This window comes from Cheilinus undulatus, linkage group 24 (assembly GCF_018320785.1).
Source record: "Cheilinus undulatus linkage group 24, ASM1832078v1, whole genome shotgun sequence".
Classification (NCBI taxonomy): domain Eukaryota; kingdom Metazoa; phylum Chordata; class Actinopteri; order Labriformes; family Labridae; genus Cheilinus; species Cheilinus undulatus.
This window is the reverse complement of record NC_054888.1, coordinates 6,406,288-6,423,591: the sequence shown is the minus strand read 5'-3', so window position 1 is coordinate 6,423,591 and position 17,304 is coordinate 6,406,288. Positions and strand designations below refer to the sequence as shown.

At 40.4% G+C, this 17,304-nt stretch overlaps 1 protein-coding gene across 1 annotated transcript in view; it reads right to left on the bottom strand.

The window, feature by feature from the left end:
- The window catches only part of xirp2a (xin actin binding repeat containing 2a), a 103,996-nt gene that overhangs the window by 54,798 nt on the left and 31,894 nt on the right, over nucleotides 1-17,304 (bottom strand). The window contains exon 2 of the mRNA XM_041781783.1: nucleotides 2,246-2,336. Coding sequence (XP_041637717.1) covers nucleotides 2,246-2,336 — 91 coding nt within the window. The remainder of the gene's footprint in view (nucleotides 1-2,245; nucleotides 2,337-17,304) is intronic.

Genomic DNA, 17,304 nt, shown 5'->3' with positions numbered 1-17,304 from the left:
AAAGCTGTCCATCAAGTCGGGACAGCAGGAACGCCGGATTGTCAAGAAGCTCCAATTTTAGAGCCGGAGCGGAGATTTAGAGACACGCAGGGCGACAGGAAAGCCTGACTGATCTCAGGTAGAGGAGGGGAGGGTTTCAGTCTGCGTGTTAGAGTGTGCTGACTGTGGATGAGTTCATGACTGTGCCTTCTTAACACCTTGATACCACCTTCAGGTCTGTCAACACTTCATCACGTTAGACCATCACTCACTACAGTCTGCACCTTCCTCTTGGCATTTTGTTTTCATCCCATGGGTTATTTTGAAAAAAGACTTTACAAAACTGAACACAAAAGCATCTTGGCTTGTGTTTTTCAAATCAAAAGTAGCTCAAATGACATCCTTGAAGACAAATAAAGAAAAATGCAACTTAAAGTTCGATCATGCAAATAAGAAGTCATATGTGATCAGAATCAAGAAATGCTGCTGTCTTCCCTGGGCCAAAGCTCATTTGAAATGCACTGAGGCAAAATAGAAAACTGTTCTGTGGTCAAATAAGCAAAATGTAAATTCTTGCAAAGAAGAAGCTTTATGCAGTCAGGATCAAGAAACACCGCTTTCCCCACTTCTGCCCATTTCTACCTATCTTTTGCTGCTTTTTAACTGCTTTTCACCACTTTTTCTGATGTCTTTGCCAATTTAACCCCATTCTTGTCTCTTGTAGCCCCTTTTTGCCCACTTTAATCCAATTTCACCAATTCTGCCTCTCTTTGAACACTTTCCAACACTTTTTCGGCCCATTATGGCTCTGTTAACCCATTTTTGCCACTATTAACCCCTTATCACTGCATTTAATTTCAACTGTTTACAATTTCAACTGCATTTTACTATTTCTAACACTTATTTATGACACTTGTGATACCTTGTCACCCTTTCCTCTCAGAATTCAAGGGGTTAATTATTGCTTTTTAATGCATTAACTTTGACAGATTTACTATTTATCAAATAAATCTTGTTGGGTACTGTTTAAATTGAAATGATTCATGCATACTTTTTACCCTATTTGCCCCTTTTTACACATTTCTGCCACCTTTTAACTGCTTTTCACCACTTTTCAAGCTATTTCGGACACTTTTGAGCCACTTGTATCCATTTCTACCTATTTTTTGCTACCTTTTTATTGCTTTTCACAACTTTTCCTGATACTGTTGATACTTTTGATCCACTTCTGCCCATTTCTACCTATTTTTTGCTGCTTTTTTAACCACTTTTCACAACTTTTCCTGATATTTTTGACACTGTTGACCCACTTCTGCCCATTTCTACCCACTTTTTGCTGCACATATGATCAAAACCAGCAATGAGAGGGTTAATTTTTAATTTGATTAATAAAATCATGATACAAATTTAATAACATTCCCCAAATAAAGGAAGTAAGAAAAAATAATTTTTAAAGAATAATTAAAATGATTATTTTATGGCAGTTAAATTGCTTGTACCAAATTTGTCCTTAACAGTAAATGAGTAAGTTTCTTTGTAAGTGCATCAGGATTAAAGAAAGAGGGGACGCTAAAGAGTGGTTAACATGGCGCTGTCCCAACATTTTCGAGATGTGTTGCTGCCATCAAATTCAAACATCTAATATGTTTTTTATGCTCTGTTGTTAATAAAATATGGATTCGTGAGATTTGAAAATCACTGCTTTCTATTTTATTTATGTTTACAAAGTGCCCCAACATTTTTGAAATTGGGTTTGTACCTCTGTTTGTGTGTGTGTGTGTGTATGTGTGTGTGTGGGAGTGTGTGTGTGTGTGTGTGTGTGTAGTTTGCCTTCCACCTTGCATAACCACTTAAAATGTTGCCCCTATAGGCTGATGTGTTTGAACTTTGTCCAGCTGATCCCTGCAGAGTTATAGGAATGGCTATGTAGCTCCGTGGGCTCCTCCTGTGTTCGCCGCTATCAGCTTCAGAGAGAACAAACCGGGGGTAGCCAGTCCAGCGCCGCTATCACAGTAATGGAAGCTCGGTATCTTGCAAGCCTGCTGCTTCCCATTAAAAAAAGCTGCCAGGGAGGCCTCCTTATCTCCCAATGAACAATCTTGTCCCACACCCTGCCAAATGTTTATCGTATAGAACAAATGGAACAGCACCTTGCATTAACCAACCTGCAGCCTTTGTTGTGTTTTTGACAGAGTCGTGTAAGAGTGATGCAATCTCTTCTGTCATGAGAGTTGCATCACAAAGTTGAGTATGAAAAAGTACTCACAGAGAGGAGCGTCTGCAGCCATTGTCTGATGTGCTGATGTGCGAGCCTGTGTCGCTCGTTTGGACGGGGAGGTGTGGACGCTTGTCACTTCCTGGTTGAGAGAAAGAGAGGGAGTTATCAGGGAGGACACCTGTGCTAGATGCCCGTCCTCACTGCCTTAAGGGTGAAAAATGATACAGTTGAGCGTCTGCTGACATTCAGGCTAGTGAAACTCTGCACACATGTCCACGTTTCTGTGGGAGTGAAGAGGACGACCTTGAACACATTGTTAACTGTAAGCATTGACTGGAGAGGAAAAGCAAACAGCACTTGGTTGAATTTTAATAGAGCCGCTCCGGCTGTAACTAAAGATGTTTTCTCCGGCTGCTATTGATAAAGGGAACAGCATTAGTAAATGGCATGTCCTTGGTGCATACAGGCTTGTTTTTTCCCCTTGAAGCGTTTTGTCAAAACTTAGAAGTCAGCTGGTGCAGCACGCCTATTCAGTTGCAAATCATCCCCCGCGGAGGGAACAAACACACCTGTGTGCTTGCAAATGTGCCGGCATGTTTTTTCTCCATTTGCAAATCAAATGTATTCCCAATGGCGTCTTATTCGACAGCCGGGCGTCTGCTCTGACTGACAGCAGACAGGCCTTCACATGGGCACTGCCGTGTGGCACATATGCACACAAAACAAATGTGCGTCTGTCGAGCTCGGTTTCCTTCTCTTGGCTTAAACTGTCAACCAGAATTTCAGAAATGCACCATTGTCCTCAAGAATCCCTGTTTAGCAAATCCCTAAAAGACATACTTGGTAATCTGTTGCATCACAATTCACAATAATGCCCAAAGTACGACAAAGCAAGAATAATGGTTCTCTCTCTATCACTGTCACTCCATCTTCCCCCGTGCTGAAGCAGCACTCACATCGAATGAAGCTCAAATCAGTGAGCTGCAAAGAGCAAACGCACGGCCCAAAACGGCTGCTAACCACAGCTCCCAAGTGCTCTGCTTATATTAAACTGAGTATTTTGTCTACAACGGGGACGCAGCCTTGCTCAGGGGATGATTAAGTGCACGAGCGGTGAGGTTGTGAAAAATGTGCATGTGCCTGTGGTTCATTTCAGCTGGTTAGAGAAGTGAAAGTCAACGAATGAGCGCCATTAAAGGGGTTCAAACATTTATCTCTCTTTGGGCGTCTGATGGGCCTGTTTACTCTTCACTTAAAGCCAACGTCGCCAGTGAATTATGCAGCAAGTACATGTGGTGTGTGGGAGTGAACCCATTTAGAAAGATTTTTCTCTGTACATTAATAAATGTTTTGCAGTTGCAGATGGAATAACTTTGAATCTCATTGAAGATTTTGCCAGATTTATTCACTTCAGTAAGAGCTGCATATCACAACTAGGTCGAGCTTTCAGACACTAAAAGCAATTAACCAGCTAAAAATAAAAGATGTGAATTGATGAAGCAAGTAAATGACCACAACTGAAAATAAATGTCTTAATGAGCATACTCATTTAATGGTCTTTAAAAGGTTCAAGGGCTCCAACTCTGTTTATCAAACAAAAAAAAACAAAACAAAATCAAAAGCTGTAAATAAAAAGAAAAGATATATTAACTAAATTTGTGAAGCTAAAACCAAAAAATAGCTGAGAAGAAACACCACAAATGTGCCCTACAGGCAAGAGGAAAAGTGATCAAGTGCCCTTCAAAGTAGCCTTCTGTTGGAGAAAATGTGACAGAGTGCCCTCAAGGTTGCTCTTCTAGTGCACAAACTTGTGCACTTCTGCACTTCTAGCAGAAGAAAACAGTGAAAATAGCTTTCAAGGTAACCAACTAGTGGAAAGTTGATAAAGTGCCCTTCTGTTGCACAAAATGTGACACAGTGCCCTCCTGGGTACTCTACTAGTGGACTATTTATGACAAAATCCCCTCAAGGTTACCCTACCAGTGAAAAATTGAAAAAGTGCACTTCATAGTGCTCTTCTGTTGCACAAACTGTGATAAAGTGCTACCAGGGTGGCCTACTAGTGGACTAAATATGACAGAGAGCCCTCCAGGTAACCCACCAGTGGAAAATTGATAAAGTGCCCTTCAAAGTGCCCTTCTGTTGCACAAACTGTGACCAAGTGCCCTCCAGAGTGCCCTTGTAGTGGACTAAATGTAATAAAAGGTGCTTTTAAGGTTGCCCTACCAGTGGAAAAATGATACAGTGCCCCTTGAACACTGTTCTAGTGCACAAAAACTGACCAAATGCTCTCAGGGATGCCCTTTCAGTGAACAAAACAAAACAAAGTCCCCTCTTAAGTGCCCTTCTTGTGGACTTACTGTGACAGAGGGCTGTCAAGGGTGCACTTCTAGTAGAAGAACTGTGACAATGTGCCCTCCAGGTAACCCACCAGTGGAAAACTGATAAAGTGCCCTTCAAAGTGCCCTTCTGTTGCACAAACTGTGACCAAGTGCACTCCAGGGTGCCCTTGTAGTGGACTAAATGTAATAAAAAAGCCCTCAAGGTTGCATTACCAGTATAAAAAATGATAAAGTGCCCTTCAAAGTGCTTTTCTGTTGCATGTGACAAAGTGCCCTCTAGGTTGCCCTACCAGTGGAAAGTTGATAAAGTGCCCTTCTGTTGCTCAAATTGTGACAAAATGCCCTCCAGTGTGCCCTCCTTGTGAACTTAATATGAAAGAGGGCTCTAAAGGGTGCCCTCCTAGTGGACCAAACTAAACAAAGACCCCTCTTAAGTGCCCTTCTGGTGGACTAAATATGACAAAGGGCCTTTCAAGTAACCCACCAGTGGAAAATTGATAAAGTGCCCTTCAAAGTGCCATTCTGTTGCACAAACTGTGACCAAGTGCCCTCCAAGGTGCATTTTTAGTGGACTTAATGTATTAAAAGGTTCTCTCAAGGTTGCCCTACCAGTGGAAAATTGATTAAGTGCCCTTCTGTTGCTGAAAATTTGACAAAGGGCCCTCCAGGTCACCCTTGTGTGTGTCCAGCAGAAAAACTTGTATTAATTTATAACTTTTCACTCCTGATTTTCAAACACCCTGATTCTGCCAATGGAGTAACAGAAATTTAGACTGTGGTGTCGTCTGCATAACAAGTAAACTAGTGACCTATGAGAGAGCAGAAAGAAGGCTTGCCTTGATGCTCAGCTCTAACCTGTGGCTTATTTATTGCGTGTTATTCCCTGCTCTCTCTATCCTGTGTTTGGCCGTGTCCACTGTCATCCTCTATGTAAAAAGGCCTTAAAAGTAAAAAATAAATGTTAAAGAAAGAAAAAATGAAGATACTTTAAAAAGATCCATGACATTCAGTTCATTTTCAACCTAACACCTGACCTATCTGACTCTAACACTGCTGATGGTTTCAGATGACAACATAACCTGTTCCTGTGTGTCATAGTTTCCTTTAGGACCCGTCCTCATATACTTTCTCCCTAGGAAGAGATTTCTATCGACTGTATGAAAGTAATAACTAAGCTTTAAGTTCTCAAACAAATCTTTTTTCAGCAGCCAAGTCCATTCAAACATCATCCATATCCTCTACACACTGCAATGAAATCACAATTTAAACCATTAAATCTCCGAGCTGAGAGTAAACAGCTTTATTTCAGGTTGCTGGCATAAAGAATGTGCTTTTGTTTGAAGAAGCCACTGAAAAGCAATCTTCAAAAAGCCGAGGAAGAACTGCTGCTCTGAAAAGAGAGATTGATAATGTGCATTACTGCTGAACCTCAGGAGAAAGATGGTCAAGGCCACAGAGGGAGCGTCAGAGAACATGGAACCTTGATAAAGAAAACCGCCTCAGCTGAACACAAACAGGACGGTATATAATCTACAAAGACTTTTATAGACATATTCATAGTAATTAGCCAAAGAATTAGTTAACATTAGGATAAAAGAGGAAGCAGAAGAAAACCCTGAAGATCAGTTAGAGGAACTAATGAAACTATTACAAAGTTACAAAGAAAAAAAATACACTGACCCTAACCCTAACCTGATTTCACTCAACATATCTGATTAAACAATTAACAATCAAGTCTCATATCAGCTCCAGTGTATATATTATTATTTAGCTTTTAGAGGTCAGCTGTTATTAACAAATACGATGCACGTTAAATATGTATTTCTCAATTTTCCTGCTTGGGTTTTTCATTTGTCACATTGCAACATATTAGTGTTTTCACAGAAATTCCCTTACCAGCCACAACTAGTAAATGTTTCAGAAATGTGTTTTTTTAAAATGTGTTCAGACTGGCAACAATGTTGCAAAAAAATTGGCCAAATAAAGCGGTAAAAAGGGGTTAGAGATTGGCAAAAATGGGTTGTGGAGTGGCACAAAGGGACAAAAAATGGCAGGAAAGTGGGTGAAAAGAGGTTTCAATGTGTAAAGAAAATGATGAAAGAGGAAAACAGGCAAAAAGTATCAAAAATGGGTTAAAAGAAGAAAAAATGTGCAAAAAAAGTGGTGAAAGGGGTTAAAAAATGCAAAAATGGATAACAGAGTGGCATGAAGGGGATAAAACATGCAGAAAAAGTGGTAAAAAGGGGTTAAAGAAGGGCAAAAATTGGGTTAAAGAGGCAAAAACATATCAAAAATGGGTTAAAGAGTTGCAAAAATAGAAGAAAAGTGGCAAAAATAGGGATAAAACATGCATGTAAAGTGGTAAAAGAGTTTATAGAATGGCAAAAATTGGGCAAAAAGAATCAAAAATGTGCTACAAGTGGCAAAATGGTCTAAAAAAAGTGGTAAAAAGGGGGTTAAAAAGTAGCACAATGGGGATAAAACATGAAAGAAAAGTTGTAAAGGGGTTAAAGAAGGGGACAAAATGGGTTTAAGAGGCAAAGGGGCAAAAAGTATCAAAAATGGCTTAAAAGTGGCAAAAATGGTGTAAAAAAAATGGTGAAAAAGGGGGTTACCTAGTGGCAAAAATACATGGTGGCAAAATGGTGTAAAAAAAGTGGTAAAAAGGGGGTTAAAAAGTAGCACAATGGGGATAAAACACGCAGGAAAAGTTGTAAAGGGGTTAAAGAATGGTCAAAAAATTGTTTAAGAGGCAAAAGGGGGAAGAAAGTATCACAAATGGGTTAAAAGTGACAAGAATGGTGTGAAAAAGTGGTGAAAAGGGTTTAAAAGTGGAAAAAATAGACGACAAGTGGCAAAAATGGCTATAAAGTGGCAAAATTTAGCAAAACATAGCCTGGCAAAGTAGTGAAAAGGGGTTAAAGAGTGGCAGCATGGGTGAAAAGTGGCAAAAAAAATGATTTAAAAGTTGCAAAAATGATCAAAAATGGGCTAAGAGTGGCGAAATACATGTCGTGAAAATGGCAAAATAATGTAATGAAAACGGGTTAAGAGGGTCAAAAATTCCACATTGGTAGAATATGTTACAGGGAAGATAAATACATTACCCTTACACTTCTAGTATGTGCTTTTCAAAGTAAAAGCCTGGTGTGGCATTTATACTGAGAGGGGTTTTATCAGCTGTAGATCTACATCCGTCCATCATAAAGGCATTAAAGTGATGGCTGGTTCTGCTCCAATTGCATGTAGTTCTTTATTTGATGCTATAAAGAGGAAGTAGAGGAAGCGGTTATCTATTTTATGAAATACAATAACAGGATGAACAGCAGCAAGGCCAAAGCTCGATGTCTCATGGAAGCATCACCGAGTGCTATCTAGCTCTGAGTCCCCACCATATGGTCTCTTTGGCGCCGGCTGCCTCAGAGGAAGGAGGAAAAGGGAGAGAGAGGTGGCGACAGTGGTGATGGGGGATGTTTCTGCATATCTCCAACAGTCTGACAGAGTTAATAAGGGACAGTGCTTCGTGAAATCTGTCTAAACGCTACTGGCCTGTCGTAAGAGATAATCCCTTTAAAAAAAAAATCCCTCGATCCTCAGCTAATGAAATCAATGCTTGCCATCTGGGACTGTTCCACATGTGACAGACGCCTACAAAAAGGCCAGTGACTGTGAAACCATGGTAACAGGAAATAGTAATACACGCACTGCTTGCCAGGAGAGGTGACACCGTGACACTCTCCACTTTCGTTTTGCTGCCTATTAGAGGGAGACATCACTATAGCATAGACGGTTCTGAAACTGTTAGCTCCTGTCCTACGTGAAAAGACTTTGCCATTTCTTTGCAGATTGTCTCATGTCAGCTGTTGACATTTTCGTCCTCTAACAAGCAATTCTTCTGCTACTGTAAAAGGACTCTAATGACATGCCACGGCGCATGGAGGGTCTCTGAAGAGAGCTGTCCGCCTCCCTCTTCTCAAATGTTCTCCATCTGTCCTCCCCCTCTCCCCTCTTGGGTCATCCTCTGTTCAAAAATGTCAGTCTTAATAAGTCAATTAGTCAAGAATTGAGTCCTGGGGTTTCAATTTTCTGAGCTCAAGGAAGAAAATGTGCTAAACGGGTGAAGGAATGTCAATTTTTAAGGTTTTAATAGTTTCATACATGGATAGACATTGTTTAAATCCGAGTCTAATTGGAGATTGTTCACAAGAAAAGATTTTTTGTGAATGGGCATGGATCCAGAAGGGGCACTTTGGTTTTGGCTCAACTAGGAACTTGCAGGCTTTTTAAAAATACAGGGCAGTCCCACGGTTTCTCGTGAATAGCCAAGGATATATGGCGAACCATGGATCAGTAGGCTTTAAGGAAACGCCAACCTGGATGTTTCTTGTGAATTATAATGGAACCAGAAGGTCTCCTTCGGTGTTTGGCACACCAAGCATCATTTGCAAAAACTGTAAGTCAGTCTTTGACTTTGTCCTTCAAAATACGTTTACTGTCATTGGCTCTTTTGGTGATTGGTGAACCAATGATCAGTTCATGAAAATGTGCAAGCTCTGGACTTTATGCTTCGCCACATGGCTCTTCTGGTGTTTGGTGAACCAATAATTCATTGAAGAAAATTTGTCAGTCCTTGTCGTCATGTGGTGTCACATAGGGAGGTTAAAGTTGTTTTTGGTGGTTGGTGAATCAATGTTTGCTGGAAGAAAGTTCGGCGATCCTTGAGTCTGTCCTTTGCCATAACTTGTCAATAGCTCTTTTAGTAATTGGCGAACCAGTTTCCAAAACGTGGGTCCAATCGTGACTTTGTTCCTTGTCAGACATGTTCAATATACTTCTAGTAGTTTGGCTAACCAAGAATCGGCTGTAGTAAATTTGAGTCAGTCTTGACTTTGTCCACCCACGTATATTGTCAACGGATCTTTTGGAGGTTAACCAACCAATGATCAGTTGAGGAAAATGTGAGACAGTCCTTGACTTTGTCCTTCTCTGAGTATTATCAATGGATCTTTAACACTAGAGCACTGGATCTCTATATACCTAAAACAGCCAACGGGTCAAATTTACCTGTCATTAAAGAGCCTTGATTTTCATAAATAGCACTGATCAAGGACTTTTAATTAAACACTGTCACTGAACAGCTTATTAACCACAGATAGCAAACTAGATCACTGATGGAAGATGATCCGTCACAAAGAAAATTTTACTGATTGCTGATCCCGAAACTGAGATTACCTTTTGACATTTAACAATGGTGAATGTTTTTTCCGCCTGTTGTATCCATGTTGAAGGTTGATCTATCTACTTCTGATTAGGCATTGCTGCTGGTGTGAAATAAAACAGTAGGAAAATCAAGGCTCTCTTATGGGGTAAATTTGACCTGTATGGTGGTTCTAGGTGGTTCTAAACATCCATTAACAAAATTTGGGTTTAGGCAAAGAGTTTTTATGACACCAGGTGCTATAAAACAACATTTTAGGAAAAGTCTAAGACTGACAGTCTACACATCGTGTAAGATACAATTAAAGAACAGCCTTGGGTAATTTTTACCAATTGGCAGTCCTAGTGTTAAGTGTTTGGTAACCCAATGATCTGTCCTAGAGTTTTTGTGAATATCCCAGAATCAATAAGCAATATTTAAAGAACAATGGATTGGTAGACTTTAAGAAAATGCCAGTCTTGGACTTTCCGTACATTGCAATAGACCCAAATAGCATCGTTTGGTGTTTAGCAAACCATAGATCAGTTAAAGAAAACGTCTATCAGTCCTTCACCACACAGGGAAGCCAATAGAACTTTGGCAGTTGCTGAACCAGTGATCAGTTGAAGGAAATTAGTCCATCACTTTGTCCTTCACTAGATATTTTCAGTTGATCTTTGGGTGTTTGGGGAACCAATGATTATTTAGAGAAAATTCGAGTCATATGGAGGTCAAAGGTCTTTTTGGTGTTTGGTAAACCAATGTTAGCCTGAAGACTGTGTGTCAATCCTTGAGTCTGTGCTTTGCCATAACTTGCCAATGGATCATTTAGTGATTGGTGAACCAGTGTCAGAAAACGTTCCTCGTTTGAGATTGTTAATACATCTCTAGTAGTCTGGCTAACCACGAATCAGTTGTAGTCAATGTGAGTCAGTCCCTGGATTTGTCCTTCACTTTAAGGGATCTTTTGGTGAGTGGCAAACCGATTACCCGTTCTGGACAAGGTTGATTAGTTTTGGCCTCCATGCTTCACCAAAAACATATCTCAAAGGATGTTTTGATGTATGGTGAACTGCTCATCCATCTTCTTCTAACTTAGGTTGGGGCCCAGTGGCATCAGTCAAAGTACGTCAACCCAGACCTCCATCACCCCAGCAATGTTTCCCAGTTCCTCGTGAGGGATTCCGAGGTGCTCCCAGGCCAGATGGGATTTATAATTCCCCCAATGAGTTCTGGGTCTGCCCTGGGGTCTCCCCCCCATGAGAAATGCTTGGAAGACCTCCACAGTTAGATGACCAGGAGGCATCCTGATCAGATGCCCAAACCACCTCAACCGGCTTCTTTCAAGAAGTTCTGCTCAGATGTCCGAGCTCCACACCCTACCTTTAAGGCTTGACTGCTTGTATCTTATTCTTTCAGTCATGACCATAGGTGAGGGTTGGAACATAGATTGACTGTTGAATCAAAAGTTCTGAGTAGCACACTTACTCTAGGGTGCTGGAAAGGAGGCTCGGGCTGACTGTCCCACCGTAGATTCAGGAGGAATAATGTGGATTCTGTACTGGCTGTGGGATGGTGGACCAGCTCTTTACTCTTGCAGGGCTTCTTGAGGGAGCATGGGAGTTTGCCCATCCAGACTACATGTGTGTTGTGGACTTGGAGAAGGCTTACGATGGTGCCCCTCAGGGGAGTCTTGTGGGGTTTACTGTGTGGCGAGCCATCAGTTCCCTGTATAACCAAAGTGGGAGTTGTGTTTGCATTCTCGGCACAAAGTTGGAAACTGGCCTCTGCCTCTGCCGCCCTTGTCCCCGTTTCTGTTTTTGATTTTCATGGACAGGATCTCAAGGTGCAATCAGGGGAGGAAGGTGTCTGGTTCAAGGATCTTAGAATTCCACCTCTACTGTTTGCAGATGATGTGGTTCTGTCGGCTTCCTCAGCTGGACCTCCAGAAGAATTTGCACCTCCAAATCTCAGGCCATGGTTCTCTGCCTGAAAACGGTGGATTACTTCCTGGGGGGGGGGGGGTCTTCGCCTCAGGTGAAGTAGTTCAAGTTTCTAGGGGTCGTGTTCATGAGTTAGGGTAGAATGAACCGTGAGATCGACAGGTGCTGTATCAGACTGTCGTGGAGAAGAGTGGGTCAGTCCTTGACTTTGTCCTTTGCCTTGCATTTCCATTGGATGTTTTGGTGTTTTGGCAATGATTGGTTGAAGAAAACGTGCCATTCCTTGACTTCATGCTTGGCCATATGGGGATGTCAACTGATTTTTTTTGGTGTTTTGCAAAGCAAGGATCAGTAGGACATCAGTATGCTTGGAACGCTGCTTATTAGATTCTTAGACAGTGTCTGGAACCCCTCTCAAACATCTGAAGCCAATATTTCAAACTCTGTTGATGCAGCGGTTAGTTTGAAGTGTCGAGGCTTGATAGCAGACAGGTTCTGATCATTCCTCAGACTCTCTTTTTTAATCTTCCTCTAATCAACCTCTGCAATCTTCATAAAACAAATGAGAACACAGTTTGAATTCATAGAAGGTTAGGTTGTCTGAAAGTTTGTATCACTTCTGCTTCATGCCCCATTTTGTGATTTAGTGGAGTGTTGCTATTTCCAACAGAATTAACACTTTTGCCTTTGGATATGGGATGACGACAGATCTCACAGACGGAAACGTTTCGAGCAAATCTTAAAGGGACTAGTGATGAGGAGATTGAAACCAGCCTCACTTCTTTATAGCTAGCAGCTAGTAGGCTTATCTTATCATGGTAAAGACTGGAAACGGCTGTCCCAAAGTAACTAAACGTGCCCACAGCAACGCTTAAGCTCACGTTTCTTTAATCCCTACAAAGTAAGTCTCTTCATCACTGAGATGTCAGCGGCATAAATAGTCAGCCAGATTTGAAGACTGGAAAATTTGATGTATTTTGAACAAATATGAAAAAGTTGCAAACATTTAAAGTGCTGGAGTCTTACAAAGGGAAAAGTTCAGTCACAGTGAAAGAGTAGTGATGGTATATGTTCCTGTAAAAGGCACAAGCTATTATGTTTTCAACCTTTTCCTAACATTGTAAACTGTCCATCGCATGCTCGCTGTCCAAATCCAGCATCAGCTGGACATCTAAATCTCTGCCCTGTAAATTGTAGCGTTCCCCATGTCAGAGGAGACATTAAGAGCTTTTATTCTGATCAGTGAAAAACAGAAGTGTGGTGCTGACAGGTGTTCAAAGGCAAAGTTTTCCTCAGTGCTGATATAAGAACATTGATGCACTGATGCCCAAGCATCTCCACTTCGTTAAAGAAGCTCTGATAGTAAGATAAGTAAAACTAAAAAAATAAATCAAGAAAATCCTCTTGTCAGCAGGGAACATCAGCTGATATCAACAGTAAATATCAGCTTATATCGACTGTAAATATCAAGCTGTATCAGCAGTAAATATCAGCCTAAATAAAAATAAAAACAGCATATATCATCTGTAAATATCGGCCTATAATGGCAGGAAATATTGGCCTTCATCAGCTCTAAATATTGCCCTCTACTTACTTCAAGTATCAGCCTATATTAGCTCCAAACATTGAGCTATACTGGATGAAAACATGGCCTATATCAGCTGTAAACATTGGCCCACATCTGATTTAAATATGGGCTGTATTAATCACTCTATGTAAACAAAAGATATTGGGCCATATCGGCTGTAATAATCAGCCTGTATTGGTGGTAAATATCAGCTTGTGGCAGCTTTAAATACTAAGCTTCAACAGCTTTAATTATCAGGTTATATCTGCTGTAAATATTTGTGGTAAATCTTGGCCCATAGCAACTCCAAACATCCATCTATTTCAGCTGTAATAATTAGCCTATATTGGCAGTAAGTACCTGCCCATATTGGCTCTTTATCAGCTCTAAATATTGGCCTATCAGCCTATATTAGTTGTTAATATCAGCCTATAGCAGTGGTAAATATCGGCCTGTGTGGGCTTTAAACATCACCAGCTATAACTATATAAAGTATTATTTTCACTTGATGTATAGTATTGGCTGTAAATATTGGCCTATGTCAACTTAAAAATATCAGGCTATATCAACTGTAAAATATATATTGTCAGTTAATAACTGCATATGTTGGCAATAAATACTGGCCTATATCATGTATTAAATGAGGTTGATATCAACTGTAAATATCAACCCATATCGTCTGTAAATATCAGCTGATATCATATGCAAATGTTGACCTCTGTCATCTATATCAGCTAATATCAACTGTCTGAATCAAGATGTATAAGCTTTAAATAACAGAATTAAAAAGCAGAAAATACCAGCGATTGTCAGCCATAAATATTGGCCTTTATCTGCCCGAAATATTGGCCTATATCAGCCTAAAACATTAGCCTATATCAATTTTAAATTTTAGCTGTAAATGGCAGTAAATATTGCCCTTTTTCAGCTGTAAATACCTGCCTATGTCAGCCATAAATTTAAGTTTTGGCTGTGAAGATCGGCCTAAATTGTTTGTATCATTATTAGTCTATGTTGTCTGTAAATATCAGATGTTATCGTTGGCCTATGTCAAGTGTAATCATCAGGCTATTTCTGCCTATAATATTGGCTGTATGTATGATCGTATATCAACACTGAATATCAGTCTATATCATCTGTAATATCAGCCTATAATGGCAGTTAATATGGTCCAATATTGTTTTCAAATATCAGCCTATATGAGTGGTAATTATCTGCCTGTGGCAGCTTTAAATATCAGGCTTCAACAGCTGTAGTTATCAGGCTACATCTGCTGTAAATATTGGCGGTAAGTCTTGGCCGATTGTGACTTTAAATATTGGGCTATTTCAGCTATTATTATGGGCCTATATTTGCTGTTAATACCTGCTCATTTTGGCTGTAAACCTGGCCTATATCAGTAAATTTAAACAGAGGTTAGCTGTAAATATTAGCCTAGATCAGCTAAAAATATTGGCCTATACCAGGGGTCATTATCAGCTTATAATGGCAGTAAATATTGAGCTTTATCAGCTGTAGAAATTGGCCTTTTTCAACTATAGTTTCAGTTTTGGCTGTAAACATTGCCTGTTAATATCAGATTTCAGCAGCTGTAATTATTGACTTATATCAAGTCTAACTATCAGGCTATTTCTGCCTTAAATATTGTTGTATTTATGATGCTATATCAACACTGATTACTAGTCTATATCAGCCATAATATTCAGCCTATAATGGCAGTTATATGGTCCAAAATAGTTTTTTAATATTGCCCTTAATTGGCTGTACATATCAGCCTATATCAGTGGTCAGTACCTGCTTATGGAAGCTTTAAATATCAGGCTGTATCTGCTGTAAATATTGGCGGTAATTCAGTATATTGGACTATTCCAGATGTAATAATGGGCCTATATTGGCTGTAAATTCTTGCCTATGTTAGTTGCAGACAGCTGTAAATATCAGCCTACTTTGGCCTAAAATATCAGCCTAGATCAGCTCTAAAAATTGGCCTATATCAGCTGTAAATTCAGCTTAAACCAGGGGTAAATTTTAGCTTAAAATAGCAGTAAATATTGACCTTTATCAGATGCAGAAACCAGCCTATGTCAGCTATAAATTTCAGTTTTGGCTGTAAATATTGGCCTACATTGGCTATAAATATCAGATTTCAGCAGCTGTAACTATCAGCCTATATCAAGTGTAATCATCAGGCTATTTCTACATTTCTGCATCATTCTGTTTCAGCCATAATAATCAGCTTATAACGGCAGTAAATATTGGCCGTTATGAGCTTTTATCACCCTATATTTTGCCTTTAGCATACTGAAAATCAACAACAAACCGATACTGTGCGTACCTCATATAAGACACTTTAATTGCCCTTAATCAGTCAGTTCTGTGAATGTGGTCATTCACTCAAAGTAGTGGCCATGACAAGAAATAAGAGAATGAGCCATCCTCAATAAACTTCGGGGTTAAATGACTCTTAAGTTTGAAGAAAGGATTCCCCCAAACTACAACCAACCATCTTTTCCTCGTGAACCTGACTGCTTTGGACTCAAATAACCTGGAAATTGCTTGGATTGGTTCTGCTGGAGCGGGTGAAGCTGCAGTAACAGTCCAGATCAATGAGGTCCGCTGGCTCGATATCAGACTTGACATTCTGGTGGAGAGAGGGCGCCCACCTCGGTGAATGGACTCCTTAAACACTTTTAGAAGATCTCATTTTTGAACTGCTCTGTTCCTTTCTGCAGTCACGTCACGCTTTTCGCTTTGCGTCTCCCTTCCTTTCTTAATTTTTCTTGCGATGAGGCGGCTCCTTGGCTCATGTGAGAGTTGATGATTGTCTTGCAGGCGATTGCGAGCAGAGTTGAGCTGTCAGAGCTGCTGTGAGCACCTGGAACAAATGCTCAGATCATTTTCTTCAGCACAAAGAGACTCTCCTTCTGTTTTTGTTTTTGTCTGTGTGCTTGCTTTTCTTGTCTTGAATGTTCTCTCACAAAATTTCTTATAAATCCATTCAGTCTTCGATGATGAGCACACCACGTCCTCTAGGCACTCTGCAAATAAAAAAATGTTAATTCACTGCATACAAATGCGTCCCTGCAGTTGCTCTGTACTTCTGGCTTGGCGTATGGCGAGTGACTTACGGGATCTGCCAAGAAAAAAGTCACTTGCACGCAACTCACTGTTTGGGTACTTCATTTTAAATGACAGTATACCCTTTGTTGGCAAATGGTGCGTACATGAGTGACTCCATGCATGTGGACACAGACTCTGTATTTGTTCAGCCACAGACTCTCTCCCTCCGACAGCACTTGGACTGAGTGCTGCTGGCTGTGAAAGCTGCCTTATTGGTTTGCTGGCATAACGCACAAGTGGCTGCTCTCGAAGAATGACTCATGAGAGTGTGCAACAGTAAACAAATTACTGGGCTGGCCAAAGGCTACCAGTTGCTTATTTCCCTAAACACGTCTGACCTTCGAGAGAAATTCAAAGCGGAGAGCCAAAGGTCTTGGAGGGCATCTCAGACTGTGACTTTGCCAGGAGGAGCATCAAAATAAATGTGTTGTTTGGGTTTGTTTCCAAGTAACAGTACATCTTAGAAATATTAAAGCTGTAAAATTCAACTAAAACCAACAGGGCTCATACTTAATAGTACAGACTAACTGACACAACATTTAAAGAAATTTTGACCAGAATTGACCATTCAGAAATCAGGGACCGTCTGCTTTAGACCTGGAAATGCTGCTAAATCACAAAAGAATAGTTGAAATATTAAAAGCTTGACTGATATCTTTCTTGACTCATATGTCATGCTGATATATCTGAAACAGATAGGTTGAGTGGTCATCAGAGTGACTCTGTGACTGTTGAGTGGTCATCAGAGTGACTCTGTGACTGTTGAGTGGTCATCAGAGTGACTCTGTGACTGTTGAGTGGTCAATAGAGTAACTCTGTGACTGTTGAGTGGTCATCAGAGTGTCTCTGTGACTGTTGAGTGGTCAATAGAGTAACTCTGTGACTGTTGAGTGGTCATCAGAGTGTCTTCGTGACTGTTGAGTGGTCAATAGAGTAAC